Source organism: Thunnus maccoyii, chromosome 9, assembly GCF_910596095.1.
Source record: "Thunnus maccoyii chromosome 9, fThuMac1.1, whole genome shotgun sequence".
Classification (NCBI taxonomy): Eukaryota; Metazoa; Chordata; class Actinopteri; order Scombriformes; family Scombridae; genus Thunnus; species Thunnus maccoyii.
In genome coordinates, this window is record NC_056541.1 from 18,370,747 (window position 1) to 18,387,654 (window position 16,908).

At 38.2% G+C, this 16,908-nt stretch overlaps 1 protein-coding gene across 1 annotated transcript; it reads left to right on the forward strand.

The window, feature by feature from the left end:
- Positions 1-5,321: 5,321 nt before the first annotated feature.
- LOC121903451 (leucine-rich repeat-containing protein 43-like) lies at positions 5,322-16,843 on the forward strand. The gene is made up of 12 exons (XM_042420471.1): positions 5,322-5,497; positions 5,679-5,891; positions 7,311-7,421; positions 8,179-8,318; positions 9,727-9,965; positions 10,104-10,267; positions 12,277-12,436; positions 13,631-13,770; positions 13,867-13,956; positions 14,427-14,645; positions 14,815-14,905; positions 15,501-16,843. Exons 1-12 carry the CDS (start codon positions 5,411-5,413, stop codon positions 15,686-15,688), a joined length of 1,842 nt encoding a protein of 613 aa, XP_042276405.1. The 5' UTR covers positions 5,322-5,410; the 3' UTR covers positions 15,689-16,843.
- Positions 16,844-16,908: the final 65 nt, after the last annotated feature.

Below are 16,908 nucleotides of genomic sequence, written 5' to 3' on the forward strand. Positions count from 1 at the left end.
ATTTCACAAACAAAGCATGTGACCACTTCATAAAATATGTTTCAAATTAATTAAAGCTATATGAGGCAGCTCCACACGGACCAAATAATAAATAAGATATTTCATTTGTATCACACTTTTCATTCATAGTGAAACTCAAGGTGCTGCAGGATAAATAACATAGAATAACAAGAGTTGAGATGAAAAAGCCTTCCTGAATAGAAAGGTTTTTAGTGCTTTTTAAAAAGACTCTGTGCTGCCCTCATTACATGTTAATGCATAAATAATAACGATCAAATAATATAAAAGCCTACTGTATCACTGACAAGGTCCATCCTGTATAATTTTACTTCTGTTTAATGTTTAATTACATTTTATTGCTAATTCTTCTGCACTTGTATTAAAACACACTTTGAATGCAGCACTGTTAATTGTAATTAAGTATTTTATGGTGCACATTTTTTACTTAAATGATCCGAATAAGTCGTCCACCAATGGGGGCACCTGGATGACTTAGGAGCAAAAATTCCTGACTGCCATATAATCTTCCTACAATGTACTGATGCTCTCCAAAGTGGCAAAGCAAGTACAGACCCAGATTGTACAAAAGATGAATAACCATATAATTCATCCCCAATAAGTTACCGGGACTAATCGAAAATCACTAAATGCAACCTTCACCTCCTGAATATTAAAATATAATGAACTGTTTTCATTAGTAAATAGATTTAAGTAAGCTCCAGAAAACTTACGATTCTCCTCAGAAGCTCTCCTGTCCTTTCTCTCATCAGCTTGAGTGATGGCCTTAAGGCCCCGGTACATTGTACATTCTCAACAGCTCTGGAGGCTGCTTGTGCAGTGAACAGGCACAGGAAGATGAGAACTACAGCAGTGAAATGAAGGAGCACATCGGGGAGATGCATTAGATTTGAACACGCACACACACAGAGAGAGAGAGAGAGAGAGAGAGAGAGAGAGAGAGAGAGGATAGGCCTGAGCTACAGACTCCACTATAGAAAGTTTCAGTATTGTGCAAATTTGCCCTCGGAAGTTCAAGTTTTGGGACCGCCTGGTTTAAAAACAGACACTTACCAGCACAAAAATCCATGACAGCTGGATGGTTTAGTTGACAGCAGGCTCTCTGATGTGACACTTTCTCTGATCCATCTTTTGAGGATCACTTTTATTAGGACTCCTCAGATAAAGATCAGCTTCTTAATATTTTCCTCTGCGTGTAATTCCCTCCTATGAATTTCTGATTTCTAAAAACCTACACATCCCGTAAACCATAAGTCTGATTAAATCTTTAAACTCAAAATCCACAACACTGTTTAATAAAAGGGCGTGTTTTAGTCTATCTTGATGATTTTATCTTTTGTGATCAGTCATGTTGCTTACATGAGAAAAAGAAATGACTGTCATGTGTATTTTCTTGTGGTATCAGTATTACTCAAATACTATTAGACTATAAGATGGTTAAGTAAACATATAAGATATTGAATCATACGAGTAGTAGTTTTGACAATTTAAAAAATGAATGTTTGTAAAGGTGCCTCCACTTTCTCATATGAATGTATCAGATGATTCAAATCATCTTTAATTTCCGGTTTTCTTTCAAGATCAACACACTGTAAATTTTAAATAAACAACAGAACAAAATGTTTGTCTCCAGTAAATGTAAATCTTGATGTACATCACCTGCACAGATTCTACAACAGAAATATATGATTTTTTCAAACAAAGGGAGTAATTTCCTTTTAAATTGCATCCTTAACAAATATGTACTGCTGTACTTTTTTATTTCAAATATTTGCTCTAGATTATATTTTGTCCAATTTCATCTATTTACTCCAACATTCCTCTTTACTTGTGTTCTTGCCGTGAAATAAAAGTTGATACAATTCAAATTTTTAAAAAAAAAGATTGGTGATTTGAATAAAATATTTTTATTATTGCCATTTTACATGTAAAGTATAATATCCAGTCAGAATGGAAGAAACAATATGGGAGAGCATCATTTCATATAAATACTATAAATATTTGCAATTATGTAAATAAATGTAGAAAAAAAACCCTTAAATACACCAACTAATAAATAAATAAATAAATAAATACATAAATAGTTGTCAAAAGTGGTTTTTGTTTTCATTCACAGGAGGAATTTGTGTGCATGAAGCCCTCCACCCATCGCCTGGAGGAGTTAATAATTCGGAGGCCCATTATTTTCTTGCGGTAGTCGTCTGAAATTGTGAGACTCGTGCTGCAAGGTTGTGTGTGTTGACTTATGTTTGTCTGCCGAACAGCAGCTATGAAATTAGTATTAAACCTATTAGCGTTTTCGATGATGCCGTCTTTGGGCTCCTTTTTCAGACTCTTGATGATGGCTGGCAGGTGGTTGCCGAGGTAGTCAGAGATGGCACAGACGGAGGCCTGGATCTCTTTAGCGTTGTTTCTCACAGGCAAAGTTATTCCCGTAATGGGCTTTAGTTGGTTTTTCATCGGTGGTTCTCCGTGAAATATGTGCTCGACCTAAAGAGAGGAAGACAAAGTTAGAGCTCAAAGGCTTCAAGCTGTTTCGATCCATAATCTCACATTAATTGGCTCTTACTACTGGGTACATATTATAGGAAATGTAATTTTCAAGTATGATGTGTTTACTTACATAAGCTTTTTCTGCCAGCAGTAAATTACACAGAGGTATCACCATTTTCTTCCACTCAGGTCTACAAGAGTCCCTATTTCCCAGTGTACAAGGCTCCAGGTTTTGGGAGGCCGTAAAGGAGATGTGCATCATCACAATGCAAGAAAGCAGGAGCTCTACAAAAAGGTTATACATAAAAAATATGATGTGGTCATCTGCATAACATGTCAACCAGAAGCGTGTTCAAGCCTAACTGGAGTCAACACCACAGAGTCAACGCTCAAGATTATACTGACAGAGAATGATAAAGACAATGTTGTCGTAAAGCTCACATTTGAATGAACTTGCCGTCAGACTTTTCAGGCAGCCACCATAAGGAAGTTGTTAAAGAGTAGTTAAATGTCCAATTCACATATTTTCAGTCATTCCTGAAGTCACAACATACTTATTAACATAAGCATTATTACACAGAGATACGAAGAGTCTCTTTATCAGGTTCATTTTTTTCACCCTTTTCAGATAAAAGAATAACACAAAATGATTTAACTTTCATTTAAAAGTCGCTTACCTTTAGCCAGAGACATGTTGCGCTTTTTGTTTGTTTGCTGCTGAGTTAATGGACCTAAACTGGCGCATGCTGTGCTTATATATCGAAACACAGGATTTTTTTCTCATGCCATTAGTTGGTGGATGACGCCATTGCGGCATTATCGGCCCCAGAATCTCATTGTAAATGTTTCTATTTTGCAATTGTGGGGTACAATGCACCACAATACTGGTTTAATGTGGGAGGCAATGCAAACTGACACAGAATTATCAAAGACATCTGATGTTTATCAGTTGAACGAAAATAAGAAAAAGTGAAGTCTGCTGTCTGAAGAAATTTCACTGTCACTTACTGCAGAATTTCAAAACCAATTACCAGACAAATTGCAGATTTACTCTGAAAATTATTGTTATGATGCCATCAAATCCTCAGAGAGTCTAACCTTGAACTCACACAGGTTATTTCACTTAATCTCACTGAATCACAAAGAATCCCTCTACACATGGAGTCACTGAATCACAAAGCAAAGAATGAAGAATGCACAGCCAGCCTGCTTATCCTGCTGACATAAGAGGTAATTAAGTGGCTCACTATAGGCTGCAGCCTGGTTTATCTAGGATCTTTTGTTTTTGGATTAAAATGCAAGTTTTTCCCTTTTCCTGTTCATTCTTGTTTCCAGTGACCTGAGATAACATTACTCATGTTTAAATTTTTCTGCCGCGTCATATGGACTAGATTGCTGCTTCTAAGAATTTGAGATACCTTTTAATTGGTAATGAGCTTCCTAGAAACACAAGTCCTAAAGCAAACTTTACAATCTTTTCACCTCTTAGAGATTTTTACCATAGATAACAAACCACAGGTTTCCCTCAAATATGCAAGAGACTTTAGATTCAGTGGAAATCAACAACAGGTGCTGGAAAGAACACTTACACACTTTTCTTGCTGTAATCATTCCTCCTGTTCATACTGGCCATTAAGAGATCCCTTCATAATGCACTTTTAACGTACAGTACCAGTCAGACCCTCTCATTCAAATGAATGAAAAACTGTGTCCAAAGTTTTGACTGGTACCGTAAGTGATGGGGGACAAAATCTACAAAAATGTGTTTAAAAGTTTATTTGAGGCTATATGATCCTACCACTGCGGCTCAACAGGAAAACACTTTTACTAAAAAGGGACATTTTTACTAAAAAGTCTGTAACTCTGGAAGATATGCACTTTAACTAACTCAGATGGTCAAAGCCTCATTTTATCTTCATTTTAATTCATTTTCGCTCAAAACGATGACTGTGGATTTTGTCCCCCACATTGTAAGCTCATTTAGAGGGAATCGTTTAATGGTCAGTATGAACAGGAGGAATGATCACAGTGAGGCTTCATTATCTTCGGTTTATCTGGTCTATCAGACCATACAGAGTGGTGGCAAGAAAAAGTTACAATATTATTAGTATTTTTGAACCACATTTAAGGTGAGAACATACTGATTGTCCAGGATTTGCAGTAATGTGTCAATCCCAGCAAAATTCTGTGAAGATTTACTTGGAACAAAGGGAAAAAAAGATTGTTTTTATTTGTTCAAAGAAAAATGCCTACATGGGTAAATGTATTTTTATACGGTCTATGGGGTAAATACATTTCCACATTACAATCTGGGAAGAAAGGTGTGCATGAAGATTATGAAATAACATTTATATATCAGTCACTCTCTGTGGGGTCCTGTGTCCTGGCATTTTGAGCTTTGCCTTGCCATTATAGCAGTAGGTACCTAATATCATTAACAATGGCTCAGTACCATCTAAGTGTCCCAGTAAGTGATTCCAGTGAGCCAGCGTGCACAATACCACAGTATTAACAGTTGTAAAACCGATGTAGTGTAAGTCTTCTCGTACAGTAAACTGTACAATGTTACTCTCTCATGTTGCATCCATAGCAGGTTACAGGTTACATGTGGCATCGTGCACAGAGTGTGTGCTCTCAACAATGCCAGTAAAAATCTCCTCTAATCCCTCTGATGTGCTCATTTCCATAGTTACCACTAGTTAAGACATTTCTGTGATACATCCCCGGAGCTGAAACAAGTTTTTCTGAAGTTTTAACTGCTTCACTCAGTGAGTCCCAGCTGTTGCCAAGCAACTGGCAACCATTTGTAAACAAACACCCGGGGCCTTTTCCCCTGCAAGACTGACCAAAGACAAACTGACCATACATGCTTTAGATACAATAGCTATTGTTGACAGACATGAGCTCAAACACACTTTCTGCTGTGTTAGAAAAGCAGATTCGCCGTCTATGTCTGAATGACTTTCCTTGTGGATATGGCAGCTGGGTGAGTTCAATTCAGGTTGCAGTGTCTTCTAGATAAGTAAGGGATAATGTACAGTGAGCGGGTCATTATTGTGAGTGTCCTTGGACCTCATGTATATTTAGCGGTTTAAAGCACTCTCATCACTGCACAGCTTGCTTTTTTTTATGTAAGATTTTATTAAACATAGTGCTTTTGTTTGTAGAGAAAGAGTAAAGACAGTACAGAGGGAGCAGAGACAGAGGACACAGGCGTCCTGCTGGATCTGCTGAGTTGCCCTCACTCTCCGTGGTGGCACGATGAGTCATGGAGCCCACAAGCTGCGGCCCTGAGACGGCTGGCTGTGTTCACACCTGAGTCTCTGCACGGTGACTTCGTTTACAATTACTTCAGCACACTACGCATCGTGGACAAGGGCGTGAGTGTACAGATTTTCTTTCCTACGTCAAAATGTTGAACTTTTTAATTTCATTCACTGCTCTCACCTGACCAGGGTCCAAACCTTTTTACAGAATTTGCTAAAACTGGTGAAACATAAACACCAGTTTTTGATTGAAAGTCCTGATTTAAAAAATGTTAAAAAGGATGCTATAACTTTAACATGCGCTCCCTGGCCTGATCATAGAATCCCCAAAACATGTTATTTATTATAATCCCCAACTTCAATGTCCCCAAATCCAAAAATCAAATTACACATCTAAAAAATTTTAACTGTTTTTTGTTCAAATTCAACAATTAATTAAAGCAAACCCCAAATCTCAAAAGTGGGCATTTGGGAACAAAAGATAAACAGATGATTGTAAAAAATAGATCACATTTTCATATCTGGATCTCCTCTGGTAGCTGAATTATGGCTGCAACTTCAATAAATGAATGCTGCTTTTGCACAATTGAGCAAACTTATTTATTCATTTATTTATTTATTTATTTATTTATTTATTTATTTATTTATGCATTTAAGGAAATTATATAACATAATAACACTGGAGTTAGAAAGCATATGAAAAAATAAAAAGAATCAAAGAAACAGATAAAGAGGGAGAGGAAACAGGTAATAAATAAAATAACTTATTACATAAATAGTTTGTAGGATACAGTTGAATAAACTGATAAATTAAAGTCAGAGGATACATTAAATCAATATAGGAACAACAACCATAGATACACACACGTGTGAGTGTGTGTGCACACGCATATACCCACACACACATTCCCATGTGTACCCATGTACAAAAAGAAAGACAGATAATATCATATTGTTGTCTTAGTTTTCACATCTCATTAGAAATATTGTGTGTTGTATACTCAACCATTTTCACATCTTTCTTCAAAGATATGAACTCAATTTCTAATTCTTATGGTTGTTTTTTCCACTCCATATATTTCATTTACAAGATCCTTGCATTTGGAATTAATTAAGTTCATCATCTTTTAACTAATTCCTTGTAATTTCTTCAATTATCTCAACCCTTATTACTAGTAACAAGTGAGAATCTTTCTTCTTGATCTCGTCTGGTATTTACTCAAATACGAGGACTATCACTGTACATTATATATCCTTGTAACACTCTTTTTAACTTTGTTTTAAACTCATTTTCTAAAAGGAGGGCGTTATTAAATGTCCAAATGCCAGCACCTTTTTTCCTTATTACTACTTAATGTCATTTGCAAAGGTATATGATCTGATAAATGTATTTGTATTTTTGTACTACTTTGTGAATCAATTTTTTTCATTCCACAATAAATTAAAATTCCCCTCATAACACAATTATCTCTTAACTTTGATGTTTGATTAAGGAAACATGTACTTGATCCTTTGTTGTTGTGTTGCGTGCAGGTATCAGTCATCGACAACGGCCTGTTAAAGTTTTCAAAGCTGGAGGAGTTGGTACTGAGCGCCAACAAAATCTCTGACGTCCCTGCAGATAACCTCCCCAAAACTTTGAGGGTGAGTCACAGATATGCATCAGCTTGATAAAAAAGTTCATCAGATTAAGTGAAATCTGCAAAAGTTTGTCAGTAAAGGATGATTCAAATTTGAATAATAAGGAAAACAGAGTTAGGGAGTTAGGCGGAATCAGGCACTGCTAAGATGACAACAACCAGAGCCGCTCACTTTGAGCTTCAAAACTGCTCTTAAGAAACAACGGGTTAAGTCATGGTGGCTACGTCCATATTTTTTTACAATCTATGGGTAAAACACCTGCTGTGACATAGCTGATGTTGTAACATGAACAGTTTGATTGCAAATACGGACGGGTGACAAATTAAAACCAAAAACCAAATCAATACAAAGTTGTTCTGAGTGATCACCTTTATCCTATGATTAAACATTTCTATCCTGATGGGAGTGGTCTCTTCTAGGATGACAATGCCCCAATTCACAGGGCACGAGGGGTCACTGAATGGTTTGATGAGTATGAAAATGATGTGAATCATATGCTATGGCCTTCGCAGTCACCAGGTCTCAACCCAGTTGAACACCTATGGGAGATTTTGGACCGACATGTTAGACAGCGCTCTCCACCACCATCATCACAACACCAAATGAAGGAATGGTGTTCATCCCTCCAATAGAGTAGTAGAATCAATGCCAAGGCACATTGAAGCTGTTCTGGTGGCACATGGTGGCCCAACACCTTACCAAGACACTTTATGTTGGTTTTTCCTTTAATTTATCACCGGTCTGTATGCTTCTTTCAAAGATTTTGGAACTACGTGCCAACCAGCTGGTTGCACTCAACAGTCTAACCAAGCGCCCGTCTCCTCGACTGCAGTACCTCGGCCTCGGCTCAACTAGTGTAGGTTCCCATGAAGACGTCACTCATCTTACAGGAAGCCACTGGTTAGTTCACACACACACACCCACATCCACACACACACACAGGAAGTCGGCTGGTTTTTAACAAGGTAAACCAAAACCAGGTCAAATGAAAATTTGAACAAAGACGAATTGTGTGATTTTTATGGTTTGTAAGGCAAGACAATATTATAACATCACATCAAGTGGTGATGTTTCATCGCAGGTTTTTCTACGTGATTTTACACACCTACTGATCTGAAGGCGTGTCTGTTTTTCAATTCTGACACTTACTGAAGCAACACTGAGGGTCAGGTGAGGACGACACAGGGATGACTGCAGTAGACACTGTTAGGTAGATTATCTATTGATCCCGCCTAAAAGTATTATATGTACTAAATGTTGTTTCAGTGGGAGCAAGGAGTTGATGATTTTACAAAATGACACCCACTCTGCATTAAAGTTAAAGACACCTTAAAATTATGGTCATAAAAGTCTTTTTTATTTTACTGAGGATGAATATAAGATGGCAAATATAGAAACCCTTATCTAATGTGGTTATAATGTTAGTAAGCCAAAATATTTTCTTGAGATTTCCTTCTTTGTCATCAATTAAACAGAATTGTAAAAAATAACCCTGATAATAATCTGAAGGTCGATACTGAGGTTGACACTTAACATTTCTAAAAAAAAAGCCAAGCCAGTTACAAACTGGAGTTGTGATGTTTGAAGATACTGAGTTGCATCATTACATCATAGGAAGTGTAGGTGTTTTTGGAGCAAAGTCATGACATCTCAACCTCTACTGCTCCTTTTTAAAAAAAAAAAAAAAAAGTCTGTTGTGAGTAGGCTTGCAACTAACAATTATTTTCATTATCAATTAATCTGTCAGTTATTTTCTCAATTAATCTTTTGGTCTATAAAATGTCAGAAAATGGTGAAAAATGTCGATCACTGTTTCTCAAAGCCCAAGATGCAACCTCTAGTGTCTTGTTTTGTCCCGACCAACAGTCCACAACCCAAAGATATTCAGTTTACTGTCACAGAGGACTGAAAACAAACAGGAAATATTTATGTTTAAGAAGCTGGAACAAGAGAGTTTTGGCATTTTTTCTTTAAAAAAATCACTCAAACGATGGATGAATTTGAATTTGTTTAGTTGGCGATTAATTTTCTGCCGCTTGACTGATCAATTAATCAACTAATCATTGCAGCTCTACTTGTGAGTTACCAAACTTTATGGGAGCATAATTAAATTGCTGAAGAAATTCCTTCCAGTTGCTCATAACTCAAAAGTGTATTATATATATTTTATTTTTGCTATGTTGTCTGTAGGTTTATTTGTACATTAAACGTTAGAATCCATGCTCTTCCTCGTCTTCACCGTTTCTTCAGAAGTTGTTGGATTTGCAGTCTGCTGTCCTGTAAAACCAGTGACTCCCTCTGACCTCAGGCCGCAGCTGGTGTGTCTGGACCTTAGTGACTGTGAGTTTCAGGCCCAGCAGGCCCTGCTGAATGCCTTGAGTACGCTCCCCTGCCTCAGGACGCTGGTGCTGGAGGGAAACCCCCTCACTCTTGCGCCCTCCTACCCGGGTTTCACTGTGGACAGTCTCCCACAGCTCTCTTGCCTGGACGCCTCATGGATCTCCCCTGAGGAAAGACATCGTTTTAGAGGCTTGGCCAAGATGAGTGGTGAGACTTTGGACTGTCAATTAGTGTTTCTAAGTCCTCTGAACCTGGGCTCCTATTGCTCAAATTAAACAGTTTTGTCATTTTATCCACATCAAGAGCTTATAGTTTACAATATATGGATTTTTTTCTTTTGTACAGATCTGATAGTGGACTGGGCATCAGCCACAGTGAGCGTAGGCAGGATGAGAGGAATCCCAGACCCGCTGATGAGTGTGGATGAAAACGCTCCTGACTTCCCTGTCATCACCTACAGCTATTTTATCACATATGTGTTCTTAAGTCATCAAACACCTGTTAACCAGGTAAGGTAGGGGAGAACAGGGTTGGTAGTCACACTTTTTACTTTCATTTGAATCCCTCAAAAACTGTATCCTTAATAGATTCCCTTTCAATGTGTAATAGAGGCCTAAAGCGTCAGGTTGGCATGCAGTGACCTCACTCTCCTTAAGCTTATTCTGTTGTGTGTGGACTGTAAAATACGTCAAGTACACTTGTGACGACCCATCGTGGGGTTGGTAATCACACACTATGGAGTTCATTGTCCATATGTTATTTTAATGAAGAAAAAGAAAAAAAGAGGCAATTTATAAATGAATTTAAAAAGTTTAATTTCATGTTGAATGTTCATGAATGTGACAAACATCCCCAACTGGGATTTTTTGCTACCAGTAAAGCTAACAACCACATATTGTAGCTAACTGTAGGTCTCCCCTCATACTTTTTAATGGTAATAACTGTCTTATTATAATCCAATTGTATAAAAGCTTAGAAGAGAAACACAGAGGAGCTGGATATTTACATTTTGACATGGAAAACACTAAAAGTCCTCTCACCTCAATGTCAAGTGTCTTATTCCTGATATGACCTTGTAAGTGACCTCTGACCCTCTAGGGCGTGACATCTAATGAATATGCTCTCCCTTATCTCTGTTTTTGGCATAGTGTTCGATTTTATATCTTTTCTTTTCAGTTTGAAAATGGTCATAATAATATCTGCATTTTTGAACCTGTAAAAACTTAAAGGTTAGGTTCACATTTTTCCAAGTCTGTCTTAAAACAATGCTCACATGCCCATACGTACACTTCAAGAATGATTTATCGCTGTAATTGTTCCTCATGTCCGTACTGGCCATAAAGAGATTCTTCCTAAAGCTATTTTAATGGAAGAGATGGGGGACAAAATAAACAGCCCTCCTTCTTTGCAAAAACACATTCACAAACTTCAGCTGAGGCCAAAGAGTCAAACAAAACAACTGAGTTTCTATCAGAGTTACAGTCTGTTTAGTGCAAAATTTAATCTGCTGGATTTTATCTGCTCAGCAAGGAAACACTGCCCTGGGAAATAAAAAGGGGAACTTTTGGACTAAAAAAGCAGCAACTTTGAAAAATATCCAATTCATTTGACTTATTATTTGACTGTTTTATGCACAGAATAAAGACTGTGGATTTTGTCCTCCATCTCTTACGCTATAATCATGTTAGACAGAGATCTCTTCATGGCCAGTATAGACAGCAGGAATGATTATAGCAACTAATAATTCTTGAAAAATACCTGTGAGCATGTGAGTCATGTGTTAAGACAGACTTGTCAAATGTGAACTCATCCTTTAATCTCAGGTCAGTTCTCAGGTGTAATTTCTGTCAGAAGTCAGACATACAATCAGCACACTGCAGTAAAAGCTACTAATACATTTTATTTAATAGACCAAAGTTTCAGACATTGTCCAAAAACACAAGAAATATAAAACACACTCATCACTCAGGTGTTTGCAATCTGCTTAATTCAGAATCACTCTGCTCCCAGACTGGACCAATCAGAAAGCAGCGCTGCCTGATACTTCCTCTATGGGACAAAGCATGCCAATATGAAAACAGCGACAACTGAAGAAAAGAAAAAAATGACAAAAAACATGTTCAAAAGTCACATAAATCATCCATAGTGGAAAACAATTATCACAGAAACTATTGCAGGGAAAAACAGTGAAGAGAAAAAAAGGTAATAATAAATTTACCTAAAAAATAAAAATATAGCCTATTTTGGCAAAAAAAAACCAACAACAACAACAAAAAAAAAACAAGTAGAAATTGGCTAATATTAAAATTAATACCTAAGCTGTCATTTGTCACATGGGAAATTTCACACTAACACATGAGAACCACTTTGTTGTTGTATTTATTCACATGTGCCCACATCAGTTTTTATATCTGACTTATTTTGCGAGGTTCAGTGCTGAGTAAACTGCTCACACATAGACACATTTTCCCCCTATCTTTTAAATCCACACATATATTTTTTGTGGTGCTGTTCACAGAAAGTCAACAGTGAGTCTAAATTAGACACAACAGCCGGAGGAGACGTGTCCAGTGATGCTGAGCTGCAGTCAAACAAGAACAGCGAAAGAGAAACATCCAAATCAGAAATTCGAGACTTGATGGTGAACACTGAGGAAACCCACCAGGATACTGCACACGGTAATAACACTTTCCCTCCTTTAACGTGCACCGAGTTCAGGGCTGGAAGAGAAAGATTAAAAAAAAAAAAGCTACCGGCATTGTTGTGTTAAGGAATCTGGACATAATGTCAAGTGTGATGTCTGGATTATGTATTCTGAACTTTATCAGTTTCTGTAGAATCACACAAGTGCATGTTTTCAGAGAAACGCACAGTCAGAACAGCCAGCGGAGGGTTGGATGACTAATAATAATAATAATTTAAGTAATTTGTGCCACGCTTTTTATTCACAGTGAAATGCAAATTGCAACAGATTTAGTAACATAGAACCCACAACATACAGAAAATAGTAGTACAAATGACGAAAAAAACCTTCCTGAAAAGAAAGGTTCCCAGGCCTTTTTTAAAAGAGTCTGTGCTGCCCTCAGATGGTCAGGGAGGCTGTTCCACAAGCGTGGTGCAGCAGAGTGGAAGGCTCTCGTTGTGCTGGTAGATCTGAGGGTGTGGGTGGAAGTTTGTGGTGTGATGGGGAGGCGCATGTCCGTTGATGGATTTGTATGTGAGTAGCAGGACTTTGTAGTCAACCTTGAAGGAGACAGGGAGCCAGTGCAATGAAAACTGAATAAGTGTGATATGTTTGTGTTTTCGCACTCTCATCAGGATCCTGGCAGCGCTGTTCTGAATATACTGGAGCTTCTGGATGCTCCTGCCAGGGATCCCTGTGAAGAGCGCATTACAGTAGTCCAGTCTAGAGGAGATAAAGTTTCTCTGCATCTGGCAGGATTAGAGAGAGCCTGAGTTTAGAGATGTTTTTGAGATGGTAGAAAGGGGTTTTGCGTAGATGTCTTATATGGTCATTAAAAGTCAGCTGACTGAGTGACTGAGGAGGAAAAGGGGGATGTCCTGGCTGTCAAAGGTGAGATGAGCTATGAGGGATGACTGAATCTGGGAACATCTTCAACTGGCGGAAACGTATACTCATCCAGGCCTTTATCTCCTCAAGACAGGTGCTGAGGCGAGACATGGCTGCAGAGGGGCTAGACTGATCATTTATTAAGCATTATCACGTGTCAAACTCTTTGCTTAACTTACTGCTCCATCGGTGGTTTGTTTGTATATATTCTCTTAACTAAGTGTCTCTGACTTGGCACAAGCCTGAATTATAGTTTGCTGTTTCTGGTGTTGCACATTCACTTGGATATTTCCTTTTCTAGAGTCAAGACACAGCACATCAAAGCTGCCGTGGTCAGAGTGCATGGACTTCAGTGACACACAAACATACATCGTTAGCGATCTGGGGAGCTTTAAGAAATTCCTCAATCAAGGACTTTGTCTTAGGATAGAAGTGGAAAAGGTAACATTTTTTATTTTGAGTAGGAGAAGGTTTATATGCAAAAAAAAAAAACCCCAGTATTTGGACTCATTTTCTGACATTTGACATGTACTGTAGGTCCTGTCATGGCCTGCGGCTTCTGAAGACGCCCCGGTGGCCAAACCGAGCCAAAATGCCAAAGAGAAAAAAGGAGGGAAGGGGAAAGAAGTGAGCTCGTCATTTTGTTTTCACACACCTCTCTTGAGTCAGCTGGTGGCAGGCAGACTGAGGAGTGGTCCAGAAAAATAAACAATAAGTCAATGGACATTCAGGGAAATCCTGGATTGATGCAGAAACGTTGATTTCTGAAAATATGTTTCCGTTACTATGGCAACCAAGGTGCCAAAACTAATAGCAATCTCAGGCCAGTTTTCAGTTGGCTCCAAATCACTCATCATTCATCTCATTATACTGTGGCCACACTTCAACTTGTATTATAGTTTATTATCTGACATACTGTAGTCTGCCGTCAGAATGACCAACTACCAGGAGGATGCAGGTTTACTTAGCCCTTAATTTTAGTCTTTCACCTGTGAATCTTGTGTCTTGTCTGGTTTGGATTAACCAAACCATCATATAAGCTTTGTGTAAATGTTGAAACTCTGTTCTCAGTCTCCTTTCTGTAATATCTTCTTTAGTCTCCAGTCAAATCTGGCTCCAACAAAGACAAATCAAAGGACAAAAAGAAGAAATCTGTAACAGAGCTGGTCCACGACGCCCCCGTCAGGAGAATCCTCGGCTCTGTCCACGTCCCCCTGCAAAGCCTCGTCAAAGGGGGTCAAAAGGTGGACGTCCTCTGTGACCTCGGTACCCTGCACACGGAGCCTGAGGTGGAAGCTATGCAAACACTTGAAAAGGCGAGTTTAAAGGTGTTCACACAGCTACGGTGTTGTTGAGAGAGTGTGAACATTTCTGTATTAGGAATAGGAAACACTGATAGTAACATATGAGACAACCAGCAGGATTATAAACTCTCAAACTGACATGAAGATTTGTTTCATGTGAGATATGTTTTCCCTCTCAAAGACAATCAAAGAGGACAAGAAGAAGGAGGAAAAGGAATCAAAGCGGAGAGGAGGCAGCGGGACTGGACAGAAGAGCACAGCAGCTTCAAAAGGTCATTTAGATAATCAACTGAGTAAAGTTGAGATTAATTAACGGAAAAATGGTTTTGACATAAATAAATAGGGGAAATAAGTCTAGAATGGTGTTATACTGTGGCTGGTCTCATTATACAACATGTGTTGGTCTATATCTAGTGAGTAACATAAAGTGGGCAGCACACTTTCGAATTTTATCATCATCTAGTGTATAAGGAAAAATAAAAAATCTGATCTCTGAGGGGGAATTGGGTGATGTTACAGTTGCTCACATTCTAGAAGAGAAATTATTATTATAAGAGAGCAAAGAGAAATTATAATAGAAAATAAGAAATATGTAAAATATGTGCATTATACTACATATATAACAGTGTAAATAATAAGGCTGAGAAATTGGATCTATAAGTGTTAAAAAGCAAAAATAGTATAACTAAATAAGAAATATTAGTTGAAATATACAGTATGAATGCAGTATAAATATACACCAGAGTATTGCACAGTTGAATTATTGCACAAAATGATTCTACTGTTATTCTACTGTACTGATTTATCTCTCACTAAACTCTTCTTTTTCAGTCTGATTAACCTCCTGAATCCTGTTGTGCTCTGCAGGCAAAGGAAAAGGAAGAAAGGAACGCGAGGTGGACGTCCACACAGACAACCCCATGTCCATCCCAGTGGAACCAGTGACTCTGGAGTTGAGTGTGGAGCTGGAGAAATGGCGGTCCGCATCAGAAGCCACAAAGCTCTCACACCAAACCTCCAGGAAAAAAAACCCCACTGAATCTGTTTTATCTTAAAGCAACATGACCAGCGAAGCCGGGCTCATGTATTTTCAGTTTGACCCTCTGTAAATTCTGGCTGGGTAAGGTTATAGGCTTCATTTCAGCTCCAGTTTAACCAGTGTCCTCCCCTGCATTCCTTCATTATCCTAAATTTATCATAGTTTTACATGGCCTGCAGTTATAATACAGTTATCAATCTATAGTATCTGCACAGTATTCCAGCCAACATGTGCTTCTAAATGCACTGGGAAGTTTAAACAGTGTGGAAGAGACAATTTTAGCCTCAAAGTAAAAATGGCGTTCACACTATCTGCTGTCACTTTACCTGTGACGTAAATATGATTAGAGATAAAACTTGGGGAAAGTTAAGCCGACAACCGGATGTGTTTCCACCACATGGAGGCAATTAGTCACCTGTACAAAGCAAGCAGCACAGTCCGACCAGTAAAGGACTTCAAACTCAAATTGTCTTGCTAAAAATCATCACCTCAGTTGTTAAAACGTCATGCTGCATGTAACACATGTAAATTAATGTTCCGCACATACTTATGATACAGAAATAAATATATTGACAGGGATTAACCCAACTGAAAATGACGCCATTGCAAGGAGAGGAGTCTGCTAAACTTGTTGCTGTGGTTAGTACTTCATACTTTGTCATATCTGTGCTGATCTGTGGCAACAAATGTCAGGTTTCTATTTACCTCGTCGTCTTCATTGTGAATTAATGTGATCTGTGCTTGACGTCTTGGAAATTATAATGAATGAATAGGGAACATGAATAAATCCCAGATCCAGAAGCCCTGAAAGCACCAGGTTCAATCTGTGTTAACTGGATTGTGGTAGAAATTTAATTGCCAATTTGTTTTGAAATTTGCAACATTGAAGTCCAACATCACCTAAAATGTTTTAGGGTTTAAGGTTCTATTTATCTCATCTGGAGGCCTTGTTTTAGAGCGGTCCCCTAAAACTATAAAGACTTCCATTATTTTATGTTGCATGTTCTCGATAACTCTGTGTTTATTTGATCAAACCATAAACTGACTGACACACATCAAACCTGGGAGCAGGCAGTAGCAGTACTGGGAGTACTGGTTAGTTGGTTTCTGGGAGTCTGGGAAAAATATTACATGTAGACTGTTGTGTATCACTCTTGATGGTACATGAAGGCAACAGAGAACAAACCAGATGCACAGAGATTGTGCATTAAGCCTCCAACTGAACAATCAACACAG

What these genes read in the sequence shown, in the direction of transcription:
- LOC121903451 (XM_042420471.1), top strand. Translation starts at nt 5,411, where the DNA reads ATGAGCTCAAACACACTTTCTGCTGTGTTAGAAAAGCAGATTCGCCGT. An exon ending in AGGCTTGGCCAAGATGAGTG is followed by an intron (nt 9,966 to 10,103) that starts GTGAGACTTTGG and finishes TCTTTTGTACAG; the next exon opens with ATCTGATAGTGGACTGGGCA. An exon ending in CCACCAGGATACTGCACACG is followed by an intron (nt 12,437 to 13,630) that starts GTAATAACACTT and finishes TTCCTTTTCTAG; the next exon opens with AGTCAAGACACAGCACATCA.